General features: G+C 47.5%; 1 protein-coding gene across 10 annotated transcripts in view; it reads left to right on the top strand.

Annotated features, from left to right (window-relative positions):
* Positions 1-12,262, top strand: part of LOC134339507 (nuclear factor 1 X-type-like) — a 423,369-nt gene that overhangs the window by 355,626 nt on the left and 55,481 nt on the right. For 8 of the 10 annotated variants that reach the window (XM_063036098.1, XM_063036099.1, XM_063036092.1 and 5 more), the window contains one exon: positions 2,469-2,659. In XM_063036098.1, the coding sequence (XP_062892168.1) occupies positions 2,469-2,659 (191 nt within the window). The remainder of the gene's footprint in view (positions 1-2,468; positions 2,660-12,262) is intronic. The other 2 variants (XM_063036101.1, XM_063036094.1) reach the window with 1 other exon arrangement.

The raw sequence follows: 12,262 nt of genomic DNA, 5'->3' as shown, positions 1-12,262 counted from the left end.
CTTTAACTCTCCTTCTCATATTATGATCACTTCCCATAAGGGTTCTTTTACCTTAAGCTCTCTAGTCAACTCCAGTTCTTTGCACAACACCCAGTCCAGAATAACTGATCCCCTAGTGGGCTCAACCACCAGCTGCTCTAAAAAGCCACCTCGTATGCATTCTAGAAATTTCCCTGCTTGGAATCCAGCTCCAACCCGATTTTCCCAATCTACCTGCATATTGAAATCTCCCGTGACTATTGTAACATTGCCCTTCTGGCATGCATTTTCTATCTCCCATTGTAATTTGTAGACCACATCATTATTACTGTTTGGGGATCTGTATATATCTCCCATCAGGGTCTTTTTACCCTTGCAGTTCCTTAGCTCTATCTATTGACCATTTGGTAAACTCTATATGTTTGAATTCCTTACTTGCAAGATCAATTACCATTCACAATACAGGTGTTAAAAGTCAATAGAAACTACAAGCTGAGAACCAATGATACCGGATGGTAGCTCACACCCTCAAAGACAATAAGGGCAATAAATACTCAACTAAATCATAATGCCAGATCCTGAAAAATGGACTTAAACTAATGTGCCTAGCAACACTCACAACACGCTGGAGGAACTCAGCAGGTCGGGCAGCATCCGTGGAAACGATCAGTCAACGTTTCGGGCCGGAACCCTTCGTCAGGACTGAAGAGGGATGGGGCAGAGGCCCTATAAAGAAGGTGGGAAGGAGAAGGCTGGTAGGTTCCAGGTGAAAAACCAGTAAGGGGAAAGATAAAGGGGTGGGGGAGGGGAAGCAGGGAGGTGATAGGCAGGAAAGGTGAAGAAGGAATAGGGGAAAACACAATGGGTAGTAGAAGGAGGCGGAACCATGAGGGAGGTGGTAGGCAGCTGGGGGAGGGGGCAGAGTGAAACTGGGATGGGGGAAGGGAGGGGGAGGGAATTACTGAAAGTTGGAGAATTCTATGTTCATACCAAGGGGCTGGAGACTACCTAGACGGTATATGAGGTGTTGCTCCTCCAACCTGAGTTTAGCCTTATCATGGCAGTAGAGGAGGCCATGTATGGACATATCTGAATGGGAGTGGGAAGCAGAGTTGAAGTGGGTGGCTACTGGGAGATCCTGTCTGTTGTGGCGGACGGAGCGGAGGTGCTCGACGAGGCAGTTCCCCAATCTGCGTCGGGTTTCACTGATGTAGAGGAGGCTGCACTGGGAGCACCGGATGCAATAGATGACCCCAGCAGACTCACAAGTGAAGCGTCGCCTCACTTGGAAGGACTGTTTGGGGCCCTGAATGGTAGCAAGAGAGGAGGTGTAGGGACAGGTGTAGCACTTACGCTTACAGGGATAAGTGCCAGGTGGGAGATCCATGGAGAGGGACTTGTGGATCAGGGAGTCGCGGAGGGTCTGATCCCTGTGGCAAGTGGAGAGGGGTGGAGAGGGAAAGATGTGCTTAGTGGTGGGGTCCTGTTGAAGGTGGTGGAAGTTGCGAAGGATAATGTGCTGGATCCGGAGGCTGGTGGGGTGGTAGGTGAGGACAAGGGGAACTCTGTCCCTGTTGTGTTGGCGGGAGGATGGGGTGAGGGCCGAAGTGTGGGAAATGGAGGAGATGTGGGTGAGGGCAACACTTCACTTGTGAGTCATCGTTTCCACAGATGCTGCCTGACCTGCTGAGTTCCTCCAGTGTGTTGTGAGTGTTGGTTTGACCCCAGCATCTGCAGATTATTTTGTGTAACTAATGTGCCTAGTTGTTTGCCAGTTGGATCAAACTCATCCCATTGATACCAACCTTATACCACCATCTCCAATCCCTGTTGTTTTCCAGTTTGCTCAGTAGAGTGACAACAGCGAGAAGTCAGTTTCTTGGGCAGAAGAAAAGAGAAACCTTTGTTTAAAAGCTCAAAGTTAATTTATGATCAAAATGTGTAATGTGTCACCATATGCTACCATGAGATATGAGTTCTCGCAGGCATTTACAGGAAAATAAATAAATACTATAGTATTTATGAAAAACTATAAATAACAAAGACTAACAAACAACCAATGTGCAAGGTGGTGTTATGCAAACAGTTTTAAACCACATGGTTGGGTAAAATGGGGAGAGGCAAGACGTCTCATCGGCCCTTGCTGACTTCAATGTTGAAAGATTTACACTCAGAGGCCACTTTATTAGGTACCTCCTATCTAAGTCACCTAGATCACATCTCCTTCCATTCTGATGTTTGGTCTGAACAATTGAATATCTTGGCCATGCCTGCATGCTTTTAGGCTTTGAGTTACTGACACATGAGTGACTGATTAGGCATTTGCATTAACTGGCGGGTGTCTAGATGTACAGGTGTACTTAATAATGTGGTCAATGAGTGTAGTCCGTAACTGGTTCCCTTTCATTTCTTGTATCTGTGAACACTGTGTGATGCCACACATGAGGTTATGACTGCTTCTTCCTTCTCTTTTTGAAATGTACCCACAGGAAGCCCTCGTGCACCAGCCTCGGCAATCCACTTCCCATCGTCCTCCATCATCCAGCAGCCAAGTCCTTACTTCGCCCACCCAACCATCCGCTACCACCACCACACCAGCCAGGATCCCCTGAAAGAATTTGTGCAGCTGATCTGCTCTGATAGCTCCAGCCAGGCCACAGGACAGGTGGGGTACCTAAACGTAAGGTTCCAGCTTTTTCTCTGCCACTTTCTACACCTGTTTTATGCGATGCTGCTAGAGGATAGTAACTGAGCTCTCAAACTGGTCTCGATTAAAGAGTGAGTTTCCCTGGGGCCCTCGCAGGGCTGAGTTAGGTGGCCAGGTTTGTAATTTTTTGTCAGTTTTTCTCCTCACCAGTGCTCAGTGTGGACACCTTCTGGGTTCAAGCAGGAATGTGTCATGCCTGGACAGGTAGGTAGCTCTGAGTCTCCACCCAGCTAAAAGGAGTCACCTGCCACTCATGACCAACTCATCACCTGCAGCCTATTTAAACCCAACTCTCGTCCACAGCTCTTGTTCACCCATTGAACCAGCCATTCTCAGCCAGTTGCTCCTACTCTTCAGTTACCTTGTTGCCTGTGTTGTTTAGTATCTGTTCTCTCTCAGTATGTGGCCCCTTTAAACTTTTTTTTTGCCGTCTACTATTAAAGTTATCATTTGCAACTGATTCATTTCCACTGTTTTGCTTTTGGGTCAAGCCTCATCTGCATTTCCTGACAGCTTGGATGAACCAAGCGAAGATTGCTTGCTTAAAGGATGTCATCCATTGACATCACCACACGATCCGGAAGCAGCAGGATACCACTGACCGTCAGCTTGTCCCTCTCAACTAACTTTCTGTCTCAATATAGTCACTCTGTGCCAGTTAACCTCCTCCCTTGGACCCCAGATTCCAGTGCGTGAATGCTTCAATGGATCCCCAACACGATACTTCACTTCTTATCCCAGTGCATCTTACACTTTGAGCTCCAGCATCTCTGTGTTTTACAGACCAAGCCAAGGTGCCTTCGTCATCACTCTCTTGATTGGGAATACTCTGACCTGGGCCAACTGGGACAATAAGACACTCATTTCACAACTGTGATGTGTGGGTTTTCGACCATCCTGGATGTGGAGGACAGGAGGTGAATAAGATACTTTGCCTGCGTCAAGGTTCATGTTCAGTGTTGTGTTACACCATGGAATTGAGGACCCTCATGGCAGAGAGCAGCTGGAATGTGCAAGAGCTCTGGCCCATTACCATCACAGCTGCTTGGAGCACTTGAAAAACAAGTTGTCTACCCAGGAGATGCCCACTGACTTCAAAAAAGCTCATCACTCTGGCCCTCCGTATTGACAAGTGTCTTATGGAATCACCCTCCAGCCCATTAGCTGGACCCCCAGAACTACTTTGGCCTGCAGAACCTTCCTCAGCAATGACTCCAGAATCCATGCCAATACAGAGAGCTCCTTTAATGCCCCAAGAGCGTGGGCATTGATTTAGAAGCAACTTACATGCCTACTGCAGAGAGGCCAATTACCAACAAATCAAATGCATCAAGGAAACAGTGCCACTAGGTAGATATGAAGGGCCTTCTATGTGGTAAGCTGCCCTGGCTTCTCATTCCAGCACCATAGCCCGATGCACTCCTTCTGCCCTCCTCCGCCACACTGACAGTTCTACGTGCAAAAGAGTCTCTGTTCGATTCGGGCACAGCAGGCAACTTTCGGGACCGGGCTCTGCGTTTGCAGCTTGAACTTCCCACTGAGCCTATCTTTCACTCTTTCTGCATCACGGCCATTGACGGTTGTCCCTTGAGGTTTGCGATGGTCAGAGGGCACACATGGCCTGTGCACATGAACATTTGGGAGCACCCAAAGTCCATTCAATTCATCCCGATCAACTCCCCCAACCGCTCATCTTGAGTTATATCTGACTCTTCACTCATGACGCTCACCTTGCCTGATCATCTGCTTCACTGCTGAGTTGGTGACCATCTTGCCTGAAACCTCGGTAAATCCTGGAGACGTAGGAAATCCTCGACCTCACGGACTCACACAGGAATACCACGAACAAGCCATCGTCTTCAGTAAAAGGGAAGCCAGCACTCTGCCACCTCAGAGTCCACATGACTGAATGATCGACCTCCTCCTGAGCACCACCCTGCCCCGCAGTTATCAGTTCTCCCTCTTCCCTCTGCGACACAAGCACTGCAGCACAGCCTCAGTTGTCCATCGCAGTACCCAGCCGGTGCAGGAATCATCTTGTCAAAAAGAAAATGGGGGTCTTTGTCCCTGCATTGACTACCGTGGATGCAACAGAATCACCATTAAGTACTGCTACCCTTTTCCCTTGATTGGAAACAGAACCTCATATCCAGACTCTGTGGGGTCCAGATCTTCTCCGAACCGGATTTCTGGAGCACGTACAATCCGATTCGTATCCACCCGTGGGATGAGTAGTATGCAGCGTTCATAACACCACTGACCACTACAAATACTTGATGATGCCTTTTGGACTTTCCAACAGTCCAGCCACTTTCCAAGCCTTGATTAATGATATCCTCTGAGACGTGCTATACAGGAATGTATTCATCTACCTCGAGGACTTCCTCATCTTCTCCAAGAACCCCCAAGAACACAAATGTCAAGCCCACTCAGTCCTTAAGCACCTACTGCAAGTTAGAAAAGTGCCTGTTCCACACCTCAGTCAAGTCCTTCCTTCAAGGTATAACTATGAAGCCAGAGAAAGTGCACACTATTGTTGAATGGCCTCATGTGCTTTCCTTCCTCACCTTCCTCATGAGTAACCATATCTGCTACCATAGACCATACTTCTAAGGAGCACTTCATCCCCGCTTCCATTCTCCACCATCTGAAGCCCTCTGGACCTTTTGGTAGAGGTGGATATATCTGACATGGTCATTGAGGCCATCCTCACCCACTGAGGACCAGACGAGAATACAACCCCTTGTGCCTTTTCCTTGTCAAGTGCAGCTCTACACAGTGCCGTTATGGAGTAGGAGACAGGGAGTGACTCACCACTAAATGGGCTTTCAAGCAATATACACCTTGGCTGATGGGAATCCTGAGCCCTTCCTGATCTGGACTGATCACCAGAACTTCATATCCATACAAGAGACCCACCAACTCAACCCACATCAGGCTCGCTGGGCCTCTTCTTCGAGCAATTCAACTTCACAATCTCCTACCAACTCAGCTCCGAGAACATTAGGGTGATGTCTGGTCAAGGCAGGTCAACCCAGCTGAAATGGAGATCGACCCCTTAAGCCCATTACTCCATCCTGGCAGATCGTCACCCTGATTGGCTGGGATCTTGAGAACAAGATGCGCCAGACCCTACAGCACGAGTCTGCTTCAGTCAACACACGAGATGACCAGTGGCCGTGAGCTCTGACACACTCCAATGGGCCCACTCCTCACCCGGGTCTGGCTATCCAGGCACATGATGGACTCTGGATTTTCTGTGACAACGGTTCTGGTGTCCTACCATGATCGCAGATGTACATAAGGTCATCTCTGCCTGCCATCAATGTGCCCAGTCCATTTCCTTCAGCAGCAGCCTTCTGAGCTCCTACAGCTCCTACTTGTCCCTCGATGCTTGTGGTTTCACATCGCCATGGATTTTGTCATGGGTTTGCCACCTTCCAATGGGGCCATGGTCATGTCAGTGGTGGACTGGTTCTCCAAGGCGGCCCACATCATTTCCCTCCCCATACTTCAGTCAGATGCTGAGATGGTGGACCTGGTTGTATAATGTGTAGTTCTCCTCCATGGCTTCCCTCAGGACTTTGTGCTGGACTGGGGCACACAATTCGTCTCCCGCCTCTAGCGAGCCCTCTGCTCCCTTCTCCGCACCTCAGTGAGTTTGTCCTCTGGCAACCAGAAGGAGCCGATCAGCTGGTGGAGAAGTTTCTGTGATGCTTTGCCACCTCAGTCTCTCCCACATGAAAGAAGTATCTGCTCTGGGCTGAGCTGTACACACTTCCTCTACCACGGGTATATCACCCTTTGAACTGTTTCATGGCTACCAGCCCCTGTGGTTCCCCACGAAGGAACCAACAGTGGAGGTCCAATCTGCCAGGGCCCTGGTTTGCCCCTGCTAGAATGCTTGAAAGAAGGCATGGAGGGCCATCCTAGCTGCCAACTGCATCTACTGCCACCAGATCAACCAGCACTCAGCCAGACTACTCTAGGCTGGATACCGTTTCTAGCTGTCCACCCATGATCTGCCCCAGCACACTGACTCCTGCAAAATTTTGCTTCAGTTCATTGGTCCCTTCAAGGTCACCCATTGCATCAATTACCATAGCCCAGATTCCATGGACCACTCAACCTACCTGAGCCTGCACCTCTGGAACCTAGGATGGTGGAAGGTGATCCAGTGTGCACGATTCACCAGTTGTTGGAATTGCATCATCCTGGATGGGGTGTGCAGTGCCTGGTTGATTGGGAAGGGTACAACCCAGAGGAGAGGTCTTGGATGCCGTCCAGTTTCATTTTGGACTCATCATTCATTGAGGAGTTCCACCGATCCCAACCGGATTGCTCTGGGCCATCGGATGACGGTCTTAGGAAGTGGTGCAGTGGGTCCTGTCAGGCCTGCACAGGCAGGTACCTCCCATCTCCACCCATCTAACAGGAGTCACCTGCCACTGGTTTCCAATTCATCACCTGCAGCCTATTTAAACCCAGCCCTCATCCACAATCTTTGTTCACCCACTGAACCAGCCAGCCTCAATCAGTTGCTCCTCGTCTTCAGTGACCTTGTTGCCTGTGATGTTCAGTATCCGTTCTCTCTTGATTTGTCTCTCCTCATGGTACAATATTTTTGCAGTCTAATATTAAAGTGATTGTTCATCACTAATTTTTCTCTGGTATTCTGCTTTTGGGTCAAGCTTCCTTCACATTCCCTAATAGAATATGGTCCAGATGCTGGGTTTAGCTTCAGATTGGGGGACCAAGTCTCAACCACAAAAATCTACACACTGGGAGCAGTACGGTAGTGTAGCAGTTAGCAGATTGCTTTACAGTGGCAGCCAGTGATCACCGACTGGGGTTCAATTCCCACTTCTGACTGTAAGAAGATGGTATGTTCTCCCTGTGACCACATGGTTTTTTTTTTCCGGTTTCTTCCCACACTTCAACGACATAGGGTTAGTGTTATGGTTAGTGAGATGTGGGCAGACTATGTTGTCACAGAAGTGTGGCAATACATGCCCAGCACAATCCCTCACTGATTTGACTTGATGCAAAAGTTGCAAGTTTCGATGTAGATGTGACAAATAGAGCTATCCAGCCACATTACCATGGGCCCAGAGTCACACAGTGGCTAGTCTCAGGGAAAGATGGTGGATATACTTGGTCCAGAAGGCACGGTGCGTCTAGGAGAGGTTTGGGTTCAAAATCAAAGTCAAAGTGGAGATTATTGTCAAACACACAAGTATATGTTGGCATGGGTGCAATAAAAGCCTCTCTTGTAGCAGCATCACAGGCACAGTATCTGACACACAACATTCACAAGAAATATATAAGTTAAGCATAAATTATGCACAAATTTTGTAAGAGATTAGAGCAAACAGGAACCTGGAGAGACGTTCTCCTTTCAATGGTCTGGGTATACCCTGGTTCTCAGGTTGCCAAAGAAATAGGGGTAAGAGGATTAATTGCCCTGAGCATTGTCCTGAGTGCAGTACATTACAAGGTCTGGTGAGAGCTGACGGGGAGAATAAAAATGGTGTTTTGTAAATGATCCTGGATGGTCACATGGACACAATTAGCCATCAATGAATTTAACCAAAGGTTAGTCTGGGAGAAAGTACTGAAGTTAACCTAGCATGTGGGATTGCTGGATGTGAGAAGATCCAACCAAGGATTCATGCATAAAGGTTGTGATTGCAAAATAGGATGCCGGCTTGCTGTGGCTACAGTGGCGTCCTTCACCAGTCCTCACAACAAGAGGAATGTGGTCCCCATCTCAGTGGGCCACGTCACTGCTATGGCTGTGTCTTGTACATTCAGCCTTCTCTTTGTTTTAGCCCCAGCTCCCCATCCCAACTCCTTGCCAAGGTAAACTGCCTCCACCTTCATCCATGCCCTGTACAGTCAGGAAGGGTGTGTGAGGGGAGGGGGTTAGCTTGACACAGGCTTGCCCCAGTTTCCTCTTTGCTGGCTTCTATCTCCCCAGAACTGTGGATTTGAGTTAATCTAACGTGTAGGTGGGACGTGTGGTGAGGGGAGAGGGGAAAGTATTATTTTCTCAGTACCACAGTATCTCTTCACCAACTCGTTATCATTGTGGGGCTACATAGGGAAGGGATGTTGACCTTTCTGTGTCAGTGAGACTCACTCTTTGATACAGGCTTGCTTGCTGAAATGCTTTATGGAATGATTGCTCCTTTCAAATTTCTCAGATTTCTCCTTAATGTTGCTATTGCTGCCATTTTGTGAACAATGTTAATTATTTCCTATTGTAAGAGGCTCTTTTATCAATGATGTATTGTTGATCTCATTACCACAAGAATATCTTGACATTCTCACCAATCGTCTGTTCTGAATCAGAATCAGAATCATTAACACAAGAGATTCTGCAGATACTGGAAATCCAGAGTAACACACGTAAAATGCCGGAGGAACTCAGCAAGTCAGACAGCACCCATGGAGGGAAATCAAGAGTTGAAATTGTGGGCTGAGACCCTGCATCAGGACTGGAATGGAAGGGGGAAGAAGCCAGAATAAGAAGGCGGGTGGAGGAGAAGAAGTACAAGCTGACAGGCGATAGGTAAAACAAGATGAGGGAGGGAAGGAGGGTGTGTTGTGGGGGGGATGAAGTGAGAAACTGGGAGATGGAAAGGTAAAGGGCTGGAGAGGAAGGAACCTGATTGGAAAAGTGAGTGGACCATGGGAGAAAGTGAAGGAGGAGGGGCACCAGAGTGAGGTGATAGCCAGGTGAGGAGAACAGAAGGGTTAAAAGGGGAGTCACCCACAGGTTTTACTCTAATCCTAATCCTTTTTGTATCTACCAGGCTAAGAATCTCAGCTTTGAACAAACACAGCCTCCTGGGGTAGTTGCCCAAAGCTTTGAAAAAAAAATACTAAAAAAAATATTTTCTCCCAGTCCTACTCACCCAGACCCTTATCCTCAATCCATGTCTCTGCTTCCACATTCCTGCTAAAAGAAACACCCTCTCCCCTGGCAGTCCTTCTGGTAAGTTTATACAAATCAGTGACATTTTCTCTCCACTCGTTCAAGGAGTGTTGGCTAACCTTACTCCAACTCTGGTCAATGGATGACTGTCTCATCCAGGAATCAAAGGGGACCCACACCGGAGCTGAGTACCACACTCCATTCCCGGTTCCTGTCCACCTCTGAAGATCAGCAGTGCCTAAGGGTAATGAGGGTTTGGCAATAATTACCTATCTTGACAGGGCTTCTCACACCCTGAGGGCAGGAAGACAATCAGGCTGACAGCAATCGACATCTCGGAAGAAAGGAGTTTCAGGGTGTTTAAATAGAGTGGGGAGGACTGGGTTTTATAACAATGAAGGAGGTGGGTGAAATGATAAGGAGACAATCTGACCTGGAACTACAGAATGGGCTTCAAGAGCAGAAGCAGAGTCAGAATCAGGTTTATGATCACTGATGTATGTTGTGAAATTTGTTATTATGTGGCATCAGTACAGTAAAGTTACATATAAGAATGCTGGCACCAGAATGTGTGGCGACACTTGCAGGCTGCCCCCCCACCCCCGCACACCCTTGGCAAACGATGCATTTCACTGTATGTTTCAGTGTACAGGTGATAAATAAACCTCAGAGTCAGATTTATTATCACCAGCATGTGACGTGAAATTTGTTAACTTAGCAGCAGCAGTTTGACGCAGTACATAATATAGAAGAAAAAAACAAAGTAAAATAATAATAATAAAAAATAAATAAATCAGTTACTGTATACATATATTGAATAGATTAAAACTTGTGCAAAAGAGGAATAAAATATATTAAAAGTGAGGTAGTGTCCAAGGGTTCAATGTCCATTTAGGAATTGGATGGCAGAGGGGAAAAAGCTGTTCCTGAATCGCTGAGTGTGTGCCTTCAGGCTTCTGTATCTCCTACCTGATAGTAACAGTGAGAAAAGGGCATGCCCTGGGTGTTGGAGATCCTTAATAATGGACGCTGCCTTTCTGAGACACCGCTCCTTGAAAATGTCCTGGGTACTTTGTAGGCTAGTACCCAAGATGGAGCTGACTAAATTTACAACCCTCTGCAGCTTCTTTCGGCCCTGTGCAGTAGCAGCCCCCCCGCCCCCCAATACCAGACAGTGATGCAGTCTGTCAGAATGCTCTCTACGGTACATCTATAGAAGTTTTTGAGTGTATTTGTTGACGTGCCAAATCTCTTCAAACTCCTACTGAAGTATAGCCGCTGTCTTGCCTTCTTTATGACTACATCAATATGTTGGGACTAGGTTAGATCCTCAGAGATCTTGATACCCAGGAACTTGAAACTGCTCACTCTCTCCATTTCTGATCCCTCTGTGAGGATTGGTATGTGTTCCTTTGTCTTTCCCTTCCGGAAGTCAACAATCAGTTCTTTTGTCTTACTGACGTTCAGTGCCGGGTTGTTGCTGTGGCACCACTCCACAAGTTGGCATATCTCACTCCTGTGTGCCCTCTCATCACCATCTGAGATTCTACCAACAATGGTTGTATCATCAGAAAACTTATAGATGGAATTTGAGCTATGCCTAGCCATACAGTCATGGGTATACAGAGATTAGAGCAGTGGGCTAAGTACACACCCCTGAGGTGCGCCAGTTTTGATCGTTAGCGAGGAGGAGATGTTATCACCAATCTGCACAGATTGTGGTTTTCCAGTTCGGAAGTCGAGGATCCAAATGCAGAGGGAGGTACAGAGGCCCAGGTTCTGCGGCTTCTCAATCAGGATTGTGGGGATGATGGTATTAAATGCTGAGCTATAGTCGATGAACAGCATCCTGACGTAGGTGTTTGTGTTGTCCAGGTGGTCTAAAGCCGTGTGCAGAGCCATTGAGATTGCATCTGCCGTTGACCTATTGTGGCGATAGGCAAATTGCAGTGGATCCAGGTCCTTGCTGAGGCAGGAGTTCAGTCTAGTCATGACCAACTCTCAAAACATTTCATCACTGTACATGTGAGTGCTACCGGGTGATAGTCATTAAGGCAGCCCACATTATTCTTCTTAGGCACTGGTATGATTGTTGCCTTTTTGAAGCAAGTGGGAACTTCTGCCCATAGCAGTGAGAGGTTGAAAATATCTTTGACTACTCCTGCTAGTTGGTTGGCACAGGTTTTCAGAGCCCTACCAGGTACACCATTGGGACCTTCCACCTTGTGAGGGTCACTCTCTTTAAAGACAGCCTCTGAGACAGAGATCACAGGGTCATCAGGTGCAGCAGGGATCTTCACAGCTGTAGTTATATTCTCCCTTTCAAAGTGGGCATAGAAGGCGTTAAGTTCATCTGGTAGTGAAGCATCACTGCCATTCATGCTATTGGGCTTCACTTTGTAGGAAGTAATGTCTTGCAAACCCTGCCAGAGTTGTTGCACATCTGATGTCACCTCTAGCCTCATTCAAAATTGTCCCTTCGACCTTGAAATAGCCCTCTGCAAATCATACTTGTTTTCAGGTTTAGGCTGGGTCGCCAGACTTGAATGCCACAGATCTAGTCTTCAGCAGACGATGTACCTCCTGTTTTATTCACAGCTTTTGGTTTGTGAATGTACAGTAAGTCTTTGTAGGCA

Source organism: Mobula hypostoma, chromosome 29 (assembly GCF_963921235.1).
Source record: "Mobula hypostoma chromosome 29, sMobHyp1.1, whole genome shotgun sequence".
In the NCBI taxonomy this organism is placed as follows: domain Eukaryota; kingdom Metazoa; phylum Chordata; class Chondrichthyes; order Myliobatiformes; family Myliobatidae; genus Mobula; species Mobula hypostoma.
The sequence above is the reverse complement of the archived record's forward strand: the minus strand, read 5'-3'. Positions and strand labels throughout refer to the sequence as shown.